At 37.5% G+C, this 12,793-nt stretch overlaps 1 protein-coding gene and 1 long non-coding RNA gene across 2 annotated transcripts in view; one reads left to right on the forward strand and one right to left on the reverse strand.

Annotated features, from left to right (window-relative positions):
• APBB1IP (amyloid beta (A4) precursor protein-binding, family B, member 1 interacting protein) overlaps window positions 1–473 on the forward strand; it is an 87,293-nt gene extending 86,820 nt beyond the window's left edge. Inside the window, exon 14 of the mRNA XM_011969109.1 lies at window positions 9–473. Coding sequence (XP_011824499.1) covers window positions 9–158 — 150 coding nt within the window. The 3' untranslated portion in view covers window positions 159–473. The remainder of the gene's footprint in view (window positions 1–8) is intronic.
• An 11,306-nt stretch (window positions 474–11,779) lies between these two features.
• LOC105531216 overlaps window positions 11,780–12,793 on the reverse strand; it is a 5,576-nt gene continuing 4,562 nt past the window's right edge. Inside the window, exon 2 of the long non-coding RNA XR_001004758.1 lies at window positions 11,780–11,948. This is a non-coding gene — a long non-coding RNA (uncharacterized LOC105531216). The remainder of the gene's footprint in view (window positions 11,949–12,793) is intronic.

The raw sequence follows: 12,793 nt of genomic DNA on the forward strand, positions 1-12,793 counted from the left end.
ACTCCGCCAGGCCGTCTCCCGCGGTGGCCAAGAGGCCTCCTATGCCCCCCAAGAGGCACGAGAACCCAGGGACCCCCAGCGGGGCAGGAGGAGGGGAGCAAGATTTCATGTCAGACCTCATGAAAGCTTTGCAAAAGAAGAGAGGTAACGTGTCCTAGGGAGGGGCATGGTGAGTGTGCCAGAGGGAGAAGCACCGCTGACCCGGAGCGCAGGTTTTGCTAGTAGATTACCCTGACATTTTGTTCATTTCAGATAAAATGTGATGGGAAACTTCTCACTGTTGTGCTCAAGTGCAGCCATAAACATTAACCCAATAGAGTTCAGAATATCTGCCCAAATGTACATATTGCTCCTATGTATTTTCACCTAAACAGAATGTACCTTCCCTTCCAGGTTACCTAAAGTGCTGTGTTAGGTTCATTTATTTTATTATGTTAAGAAGCATCATGTGAATAAAAGTTAAACGTTTTTCCTGAAGATGGTATTTCTAGAAAGATTATTGGGTCCTTCTATCTTGAAATCAACACTATAATTAAAAGTAGCTTTCAACATTCCATCCCTTCTTAAGTCTTGGTGACCTCAGATAGATTTTTCATCTCTACCTCTATAACCTTCAGAATTTGCAGGAAAATCGAGAGAGGAGAGCGAGAAAACGTGACAAGCAGAGCCTGTTTCCTTTCCCTGGAATTCGGTTGCTTGATTGATTGGAGTCCTGGACACAGGCTGTTTTGGTTTTGCTTTTATAATGCTTGAATAACAGTAATTGAAAAATACAGTTATTTAGATAGTTTTTGAATTCTCTTATTATTACAATGCTGTAAGTATCCTGTAAATAAAAATGTAGGGGCAGGAAAAGGCAATCTTATGTATATTCTTCAACCTGAAATGTTTTCCCTCAGAGATAAGTTTAACGCCCAGTTTATCCTAGGTTCTTGGTACCTATATCTCTTCTCTTTCAAATTGGCTTCTGATAGGCCTTTTACATTTTCTTAATTTTATTTATATGGCTCTATTTTTGTTTTTGTATTTTTGTGTTTTTTTTTAACTGTAAAAATCCTCAAAATCTTCTTAGAGTGGAAAATAATAATGCATTTTTTTAAATAAAGGAAGATAATGCTATGTTTTAATATTTGGAGAAAAGTAAGCTCTAAATCATGCTGTCTCAACTCACGGGCTGCAGGTGGCCCAGGACCCGTTCGAATGCTACCCAACACAAATTAAAATATTAGGAGCTCTTGGCAGGGCACGGTGGCTCACACCTGTAATCCTAGCATTTTTGGGAGGCGGACTCAGATGGATGAATTGAAGTCAGGAGTTTGAGGTCAGCTTGGCCAACATGGCAAAACCTTGTCTATACTGAAAATACAAAAATTAACCAGGTGTAGTGGCGCATGCATGTAATCCCAGCAACTCCAGAGGCTGAGACGGGAGAGTCCCTTGAATCCAGGAGGCGGACACCGCAGTGAGCTGAGATCATGCTACTGCACTCTGCTAGGAGACGGAGCCAGACACTGTCCCAAAAACATTACGATATTTTTCTCAATTTTTTTTGTGTGTGTTGTTGTTCATCACCTATCATCACTAGTGTTAGTGCATTTTATATGTAGCTTAAGACAATTCTTCTTCCAGTGTGCCCCAGGGATGCTACAAGATTGGACGCCCCTGAAGTCTAAATGAACCTTTAAAAAGAAAAAAAAATAGTTTTAAAAGCAAAATATTTAGTAATTAAAACTGGCAGGGTGTTCTTAATTTTTTCTGGGGCATATGCTTGAAATAGGATAGAAGGTAAATTTGCTTTACATTCAATTTAATCTCATCAACAGTAACTCCAGTTCTCATTTTATTATGTTCCTTTTGATATCAGATGCGGTAAAAACACCATTTTTCTGATACCTAACTAAATCATGGTCATTATGCAGATCTCTGGTACAATACAGGAAAGATGTCAGCAAAGAGACGTGTGAAAATTGTCAGAATCAAAATGGAGTCACTTACATTAAGAAACTGCTGACAGACAGAGCCAGCCAAGTCCAGGAAAATAGTTTTTGTGAGGATCCTATTCTGTGATTTTCATTCAAGTGTAATGCAATCTTTGGTGTCTGGCTGAAAGGTCTTTACAAGTATTACCCATACCTGAGTAGGATTATTTAGATCCTGAAAATGCAGCAAAATTTGTTTCTTTATGAAAAGTTTAGTGAGATATTTGCATGTGGTGCAGGGAGTGGAAAAACTGGAGTGAAATTGGGAACTAGAGAAGGAGTATGTGGATAATATATGTTATGAATAATAATATATAATCAATAATATAGGACAGTAATCCTGTATCACAGCTTATAAAAACTCCATAATTTCTTGTATAATGCTACTAATGGGCAAAGACCCATGTAATAGGCCAATTGCAACACAAACCACAGCATTTGGTAGTTTACAGAAGACATGATTTAACCTGCCACATGATAGACTATGAACTAAGATTTTACAGTAGGTCCTCAAGGAGGAGAATGAACATTTAAGCCTCATATTTTGTTTGATCATAGGAATCTTGGCTGGTATGATACTGAAATGACCCGAGTCCATGAGAATTGAGCCTTTGAAGTGTACTTGAGACTTATGGCTTGATGTGTGGTCCATTTTTACAGATGGTTTATGTGTGCTTGGGTACAACGTACTATACATGTTCCTTAGCACAAGCTTGTTAAGTATGTTGCACAAATCTTCTGCCTGCAGCCTGTTATCTGGTCTGTTGCATCCATCAATTACTAAGAAGAACGTTTTAAAATCTTCTCAGAGCAGATTTGTCAATATCTTTTCATTGTTCTGGCGAATTGTGCCTTATATATTCTGACACTTTATTATTAAGTGTAAACAAAAATTCTGTATGTGACTTCCTGGTGAATTGAACTATCGATCACCATGCAATGCTTTCTGCTTTTTATCTTGTGCTCACGCAGCTGTACTGCCTTTTTTCAGGTATTTCCCTGACAAATCTGTTCATTCACTTTCAAACTCTCTATGCTTTTATGTTCTACATTTGCCACTTGTAAATGACATATAAGCAGATTTTGTTGTCTTTATATCTAGTTAGTAATTATTATCTTTTAACTGCAAGTTTATTCTTTTTAAATTTTTTAAATTTTCTTTTTTTTTTTTTTTTTTAAATTTTTAGAGACAGGGTCTCATTCTGTCACCCAGGCTGGAGGACAGTGGTGCGATCATGGCTCACTGCAGCCGCGACCTTCTGGGCTCAAGCCATCCTCTTGCCTCAGCCTTCCAAGTAGCTAGGACTACAGGCTCATACCACCATGCCCGGCAAATTTTTTTTAAAGTACATATGGGGGTCTCACTATGTCGCCTAGGCTAGTCTCTAACCGCTGGCCGCAAGCAATTCTTTTGTCTTAACCTCCCAAAGCGCTGGAATTACAGACATGAACCAAAATGCCCAGCCTGTTATTTTTACTCTGAATATGACTGTATATTTTGTTTTTAACATCTTATTTTGTACTTAGTATTACCCCGGATTTTTCTGGGGTTTTTTTTTTTCTTCCTTTCTTGTCTACTTCATGTGATTAGAATTTTTCTCTTACTCTCTTTTTGAAGCTTCTTGTTGAAAACTTATATACTGTATGTATTCTTTTAATAGCTACCTGTAATGATAATATCCATACTCAGTAAAGTCTCAAGGTAAACAACTTTAACCTGGGAAACGCATGGACTTTGGATCACTTTGATTTCAAACACACACACACACACACACACACATTATTGTCTAGTATTTGAGGTATAGCTGAGTATCTTTTTCCTACAATATCTTTATTTCACCCTCATTCTTCAAAGATGATCTCAGTGGACGTAAAATTTAAATTGACAGTAAAAACTCTTCGTTTTTTGAGGGGATTGTCCCCACTGTCTTCTCCCTTTCACTGTTGCTGTTGAGAAGTCAGCTATCAAATTATTATTTCTATTAGGTCATCGCTTTGTTTCCCCTCTGCATGATTTTAAGACCTTTTCTTTGTCTTTGGTGCATATAGTGGGTCTAACTCTGAATTTCTTTTACTTAAGTTGCCTGATAATTCATTGAGTTTTCTGAATCTACAAATATCTGCCTTTCACTATTCCGGAAAATTGTAATTTATTTTGTTTTCAAACATTGCTTCTCCTTTTTCACTTCTTCTGAAACTCTAATGAAATGTGTTAAATCTTCTAACACTAGCTTCCTTATCTCTAAATTTTGTGTATTTTCTATTTCTTTATCTATTCTGGATATATTCATCAGATCTTAATTCCCATTCACCAGTTCTTTCTTCAGCATAGTCTAATCTATGTTAAAGCCAACCATTTTTGGTTTTGTTTTTGTTTTTTTTTTTTTTTGATATAGACTTTATGTTTTAGACCAGTATTAGATTCACAGGAAAACTGAGCAAACAGTACAGGGAGTTCCCATTTGCCGCCTGCCTTACACATTCAGTCTCCTCCACTACCACAATTCTATAAAAATAGCACTGTAACAATTGATGAACCTACATTGACACATTGTTAGCATCCAAAGTCCATAGTTTACTTAGGGTTTACTCTTGAGGTTGCACAATCTGTGGGTTTTCAGAAATGTACAATGACATGTATCCACCATTATAGGATCAAATAGACTAGTTTCAGTGTCCTAAAAATCCTGTGTTCTGTCTATTAATCTCTCCCTCCCCTTTAAACCCTGGCAATCACTGATCTTTTTCATTGTCTCCGTAATTATACCTTTTGCAAAATATCATATAGTTGGAATCATACGTATGTAGCCGTTTCAAATTGATTTATTTTCCTTGGCAATATGCATTTATGGTTCCTCCATATTTTAGTCTATTTTCTATTACTATAACAGAATACTTGAGATTGTGTATTCATAAAGAAAGAGAATTATTTTAAATCATGGTTCTGAGGCTGGGAAGTCCAAAGAGATGGTGCTAGTGCCTGGGGAAGGCCCACTGACTGCATCATATAACATGGCAGATGAGCAGAATGAGAAGTGGGTGCATGCAAAAAAGGGACCGACCACGAGAGGCAACCTTGATTATGACAGCCCACTCTCGTGGTAACTAATCCATTCCCATGAGAACTAACCCTGAAAGAGATTAATCCATTTTAATGATCTAATCATCTCTTAAACCACCTCCCAGCACAGCCACATTGAGAATCAAGACTAAACATGAATTTTGGAAGGGCCAATCCGTATTCAAAGCATAGTACATACATCTTTATCTTTTCACAGCTTGATAGCCCATTCCTTTTTTGTTTGTTTCTTTCCTTTTTTTCTTTTTTTGAGACAGAGTCTCGATCTGTTGCCCAGGACTGAAATACAGTGGCACAATGTCACCTCATGACAACCTTCACCTCTTGGATTCAAGTGATTCTCTGGCCTCATCTTCTCCAGTAGCTGGGATTACAGGTGCACCACCATGCCCAGCTAATTTATGTGTTTTTAGTAGAGATGGGGTTTCATCATGTTGCCCGGGCAGGTCCTGGACTCTAGGCGCAAGCCATCTACCTGTTCCGGTCTCCCAAATTGCTGAGATTACAAGTGTGAGCCACCATGCCCAGCCCATTTCTTCTTATCACTGAATAATATTCTGCTGTCTGAGTGAACCACAGTTCATTTATTCATTCACCTATTGAAGAACATCTTGGTTGCCATCAAATGGCAGTTATGGATAAAGCAGCTAGAAATGTGTGTGCAGACATTTGTGTAAATATCAGTTTTCAGCTCACTTCAGCAAACAGGAGTGCAATTGCAGGATCATATGGAAAAAGTGTGTTTAGTTTTACAAGAAACTGCCAAACTGTCTTATGAAGATGCCACTCCATTTTGTTCTCCCTCCAACAAGAAATGAGTGTTCTTATTGTTCCACATCCTTGTCAGCATTTGGTATTGCCAGTGTTTTGAATTTTAGTCACTGTAATAAGTATGTAGTGGTATCATTTTTCATTTGCAATTCCCTAATGACATATGATGTTGAGCATTTTTTTCATATGTTATTAGCCATCTGTATCTTTTTTGGTGAGGTGTCTTTCAGACCTTTTGTCAGTTTGTTAATTGGACTGTTCATTTTCTTACCATTGAGTTTTAATGGTTTGTATATTTTGGATAACAGTATTTTATTATCAGATATGGCTTTTGCAAATGCTTTTGCCCATCTGTGACTTGTCCTTTCATTCTCTTGATTTTGCACTTCACAAGGGTTTTTAATTTGAATGAAGTCTAGCTTATCAATTATTTATTTCATGGATGATGTCATTGGTGGTGGTGTATCTAAAAAGTCACTGCCATACCCAAGGTCATCTAGATTTTCTTCTATATTATCTTCTAGAAGTTTTATAGCTTACTTAGCTCTCTGATCCATTTTAAGTTAAATTTTTTGAATGATGCAAGATCTATGTCTAGGTTCTTTGTTTTTGTGTTTCCACATGGATATCCACTTGTACCAGCACTATCTGTTGAAATGACTATCTTTTCTTTATTACCTTTGCCCCTTTGTATAAGCTTATTTTGGAGTTCCACTGATTTATTTGTCTCTTCTTTGCCAATACCACACTGTCTTGATTGCTGTAAATTTCTTGTAAATGTTGAAATCGGGTAGCATTCATCCCCTGATTTTCTTCTTTTCTAATATTGTGTTGGCTATTCTTGTTTCTTTTTTTCTTTCTTTCTTTTTTTTTTTTTTTTTTTTTTTTTTTTTTTTTGCCTCTCCATATAAACCTTGGATTCAATTTGTCAATATCCACAAGATAAATGGTTGAGATTTCAATGGGAATTGCATGGAATCTATAGAGCAAGTTGGGAAGAACTGACATTTCACAAATGCTAGGCCTTCCTATCTGTGAACATGGCATATCTCTCTATTTTTTTAGTACTTCTTTGATTTCTTTAATCAAAAATTTGTAGGTTTCCTACTAGATCTTTTGTATATTTTGTTAGATTTATACCTAAGTATTCCATTTGCAGGGAGGAATGTGAACATAGATGGTATATTTTTAACTTCAACTTCCAATTGCTCATCGCTGGTATTAAAAAGAGCAATTGCAATTGACTTCTCTATATTAACCCTGTATGCTGCATCCTTGCTGTAACTGCTTATTAGTTCCAGGAGTTTTTTGTTCAGTTGTCCTGGTGAACCCCTAAGGATTCCTCCTCTAAACCCAGGGTTAAGAGTTTGCATTATTGTCCTCTCCCTACATAGGACTATCAAAGGCAAGATAGGGGAGAGTGCGAGGCAACAGTTCCCTGCAGTCTTCTCCACTCCACATCCCTTCATATTGTTAAAGTAAATGAGGGGAATTAACAGTTGTGGAGCAGGTTCTCAGATATTTGCTATGAAAACTTACATATGGTGATTTGGACTTTCAGAGCTATTATATTCTGGTGGTCTTTGATGAAACTTTAATTTTAACCTATTGTTCAATCAGTATTATTTTTTATTGGAAAAACTCATGGGAGAAAAAACAATTATTTCAATAAATGGCAAAAAGGTTTTTATTGAAATTCAACACCACACCTTGTTAAGAAAATTAAAATTTCATAAGAAGCTAGCATCTGAGGAAGATGTTTTTATACTGATAAAAGTTGTCTAAAACCACAGCAAAGGACATATTTAATAATAAAGCACAAACAGGAATGTCATTTACATTCATAGTACCCAGGATTTGTTTGACTCAGTAATGGTAAGACCCACAAACACAGAAATGACTGTCATGAAGGAAGTAGTTTATTTTACTACTCACAGTTCCTTAGAAGCTGGAGGCACAGCACACCACAAGGGACAGGACAGGGAAACATCAAGGTCAGTCAGGAGGCAGTGGGAACAGGAGAAATCATGGGAAAGAGTCTTTATTGCAGTGCCATGGGAAGGAACAAGCAAGTCAAGGCAATCAGGCTTGGCATTGGCTAGTTTGAATAATTTCATTGGCTTCTGGAAAGAAGAGGCTACTATCTGGCCCTGAGGAAATTAGGGAAGCAGAATAGTGGCCAGAAATGTAAGAGTGATAAGGAAGAATAAAGACTACAAAAGAGATAAACAGAGATAAAGAAGAATAAAGAGTGATGAAGAGACGAGAAAGAAGGGGGTATAAACTCTGGGTTGGTTGGATATATAGGAAAGGCATACGTGCAGGCAAGTGGTTTATTACATCCAGCAATTAGCTTATCCTGAGAGGCGCAGTCCCTCCAGGGTCAACAAGGCCCAGATGTCAAAGCATCAAATTCAGAAAATAAGAGACATGACTAATACACCGTTAAAGTCAGTATTATAACTAATATTATTCAACATTATCCTGGAGTTTCTAGCCAATGCACACAACAGCAAAACCAATAAGATAACAAATATCTAAATGGAAAAGACAGATTTTTAAATCCTTAGATGATGTATCTACTTAAAATTTAAAAACAAAGTCAAGCAATCTATTAAAAGCTATTAATTATAGAAACTAAAAACTGTCCTGTATACTATATGTCAGTGAAGCTCATTTATAAAATGTAGTACAAAAGGTGATTCAGAAGAGCAACAAGAACTAAAATATTTTCAGAATTGATAGACAATTTCAAAGTCTATAAGGAAAAATTGTAAATGTTTATTGCAGGTATAAAAGAAAGCATCAGGAAAAAAAGACGTACAGGTCATCACTGCTCCACCTAGTTCCAATAACCACGATTTAATTAAATAACGTGAGTTCCCCAACATGGTTCCAAATTCAGTTGCCATGCTATTTCAACTGTGAGTAATTACATAAAGTATAAACTTTGTGTGACCTCTTCAGTCCACAAATCACAACATAAATAACGGATGCAATCATGATCAGTGACCCATCATTTCTTTCAAAGTATGAGGTTGCCAATCACTGCATATTTGTTACTGAGTTTATACAGAGAGCAAAGCATGTCATTGTCTTGCCTCCTTGTCTCCCAGTGAGAAATCCATGTGACATTTTACAAAAATGAATAATCAAAAGAGGGAAGTGGTCAACAAATATGAAACTGAAAAAAAAAAAAGAAAAGAAAAGAAAAAAGAAAAGGGATAACACAAAGTGAAATTCAAATGGCACATAAATATAGTTGTAGAAGAAATAGTGGCCATTCACTGAGGCAGATGTTTGCTTGGTATTTCGATTATTTTTGACAAATAAATCAATTCTGAATCTGACTGAAGCTCTGTATTTACAGAAACACAGGGGGTACAGACACGTGTTGTGTTAGGTGTTTTTCTGTTGCTGTAAAGAAATACCTGAGGCTGGGTCATTTATACAGAAAAAAGGTTTACTGGACTCACAGGTCTGCAGGTTTTACAGGAAGCATGGTGCTGGCATCTGCTCAGCTTTTGGGGAGGCCTCAGGAGGCTTCCATTCTTGGCAGAAGGCAGAGTGGGAGCAGGCTTCTCACATGGAGAAACTGGGACCAGAGAGCAAGTGGGCGAGGTGCCACACACTTTTAAACAACAGATCTCCTGAGAACTCACTCACTGTCAGTGGGACAGCACCAGGTTATGAGGAATCTGTCCCCATGACCCAAACACCTCCCACAAGGCCCCACCTCCAACACTGGGGATTATATCTCTACATGAGTATATTAGTACATTTTCACACTGCTATAAAGAAACTACCTGAGACTGGGTAATTTATAAAGAAAGTTTTAATTGACTCACAGTTATGCATGGCTGCAGAGGCCTCCGGAAACTTACAACCATCACAGAGGGTGAAGGAGAAGCAAGGCACATCTTACATGGCAGCAGGAGAGACAGAGCAAAGAGGAAATGCCAGACACTTATTAAACTACCACATGTCATGAGAACTCCCTCACTATCACAAGAACAGCATGGGGGAACTGCCCCCATGATCCAATCACCTCCCACCAAGTCCCTGCGTCCACACATGGGGGTCATAATTCAAGATGAGATCTGGGTGGGGACATAGAGCCAAACCATATCAACGAGATTTGGAGGGGACATCCAAACTATATCCTAGGTTCAATAAATAATACCACAGAATGCAATCAGAAAAATGCAGAGTGTTGAAACACCACAGGATAAATAATCTGGTTTCTTCAATCAAAACTAAAGGAGCCAATAGAATGCAAGTGAATAAAGATGTAGGTACACATGTAGGTGATATACTCAAGGATATCAAAGGAAATTAAAGACATATTATCATCTAATTTGAATGTATACTCCTTATTCGGATCCCAATTAAAATAACTATAAGAGGCTGGGCATGGTGGCTCATGCCTGTAATCCCAGCACTTTGGGAGGTTGAGGCGGGTGGATCACGAGGTCAGGAGTTCAAGACCAGCCTGGCCAAGATGGTGAAACCCTCTCTCTACTAAAAATACAAAAATTAGCCAGGCGTGGTGGCAGGCGCCTGTGATCCCAGCTACTTGGGAGGCTGAGGCAAAGAACTGCTTGAACCCAGAAGGCAGAAATTGCAGTAAGCCGAAATCGTGCCACTGCACTCCGGCCTGGACAACAGAGTGAGACTCCGTCTCAAAAATAAATAGATAAAATAACTATAAGATAAGGATGATGATAATAATTTACAAGACAATAGGAAAACCTTGAAAACTGAATACTTCATTTGATACATTAAGGGTTACTGCTAATTTGCTCTAGGTCATATGATGTCAAGGACTGTTTGTGTTTTAAGTCATTAACATTTAGAGATGCATATGGAAATATTTGCAGAGGAAATAATAAAATGCCTGAATTTCCAAAAAAATGAGGATATGTGTCTCACCTACTAGTTAAATGGCTCCGCTAGTTGATTCTTACATTTCTCTACCACATCTTGCCTTGAGTCGACTCTAAAGACATATTTGATGAAAGACGGTAAATACCAGTAACATGTGAAAAGGGCTGCATCAAGAAAGCTGCTCTATTAATGAAATCATTAGAAAAATACGATGTACTCAGTGTACGAATGCCTCAATTAAGGCAATAATGAGGAATATGGGGAAAGTGTGTGGAGGTGTAGATGAAGCAAAATTGGCAATGTATTAATTGTTAGTAAGCGGATTAAATGGTAAATTGGTTCATTAAACTATTACAATTTTCTCTACCTTAGTAAATTTTTGAAAATTCTATAACAGAAAAAAAAAAAAAAACTCTAGGAGCATAATAAAACTAAATATGCACAGATGTACCCCAAAGTGCTGAGTTTACAGTAAATATTAGATCAATATTTAATAATCCAATTTTTAAGACAGAGTTTCAATCCTGTTGCCCAGGCTGGAGTGCAATGGCGCTATCATGGCTCACTGCAACCTCTGTCTCCCGGGTTCAAGCAATTCTCCTGCCTCAGCCTCCTGAGTAGCTGAGATTACAGGCGCCCGCCACCATACCCAGCTAATTTTATTTGTTTATTTATTTATTCATTTTTAGTAGAGATGGGATTTCACCATGTTGGCCAGGCTGGTCTTGAACTCCTGACCTCAGGTGGTCCGCCTGCCTCATCCTCCCAAAGTGCTGGGATTACAGGCGTGGGCCACCACGCCAGGCTCTAATGATCCATTTTGATTACAATGTCATAAGATCTTGTAATCATTGAGAATAACTCATGTGGTTTATCAAAAACACCTTATTATTCCATTAAACTTACGGATTAGAACAAAAATCATCATGAAGTTGTTTCAAAGAATATGTTCCAATTTAGATGGCTAAAAATATTTGCATATAATCATTATTACCAAATGTGGGATAGACATGAAAATGTAGATGATCAAAAATAATTTCTTAAACAGATTATTCTATGTTGTGTGTAATGATAGAAGAATTCTTTAATTCATTTGTAATTTATTTTTCCCGAATTAAGCAACTAAGTTTGAGATCTTTAGCCCAGGAAGGAGTAGATGAGGTGTAGCCTGCTTCCTTGGCTGTTGAATGCTTCTGGAAAGGATGCTGAAGAACTTGCTGGAGAAGATGCACCTGGTAAACAATGTGGGCAGATAAATACAGATTATAATTACTCAGGACCCTGATGAATTTTAACATTACTGAATGGCAAGGTCAACTTTAAATGTTTAAAAATGTTCATACTTTGGGAAGCAAAGGCAGGCAGATACTGGAGGTCAGGAGTTGGAGACGAGCCTGGCCAACATTGCGAAACCTTGTCTCTACTAAAAACACAAAAATAAGCCGGATGTGGCGGCGTCTGCCTGTACTCCCAGCTACTTGGGAGTTTGATGGAGGAGAATGTCTTGAAACTGAATGTGGAGGAAGCAGTAAGCCGAGATCACGACACTACACTCCAGCCTGGGCAACAGAGCTACATTGTCTCAAATCGAACAAACAACAATAAAAGTTCGTACATTTTGTTTTATGAAAAATCTCAACTCTAGTAGTTACTTAGAATTTCTATTATTCCGCAGAATTTCCTTAAGTACTATTTTTGTACTAAACTAAGAGAAGGAATGTGTACACTGTCATGGAGAGTACAAATATATCCCCGTCATTTTAAGATCCCTTTACAGCATAAAGAGAATTATAATTTTCTAAAATATTTAGCAAAAAAAAAAAAAAAAGCATGTCAATGATTTGCAATCTTTCCAAATGAAGGGCATGAATTCCAGCTCATGCTGCTTCCTCACTGGGAATTTGGCTCTATAATAATAAACTGAGGCACAAACAGCACACTTCTTTCAACAGTAAACCTAAGATTGAAATGTTTATTTTCAGTGGTTTTGCTATTTCTTGGGGATTATGAAGGAAATGCTTAGTTAGAATATAGAGGGTGGATGATAATACCATGAAATTAAGGGTGAGAGATAAAG

The sequence above is a fragment of the Mandrillus leucophaeus genome, unplaced genomic scaffold (genome assembly GCF_000951045.1).
Source record: "Mandrillus leucophaeus isolate KB7577 unplaced genomic scaffold, Mleu.le_1.0 Scaffold872, whole genome shotgun sequence".
NCBI lineage: Eukaryota > Metazoa > Chordata > Mammalia > Primates > Cercopithecidae > Mandrillus > Mandrillus leucophaeus.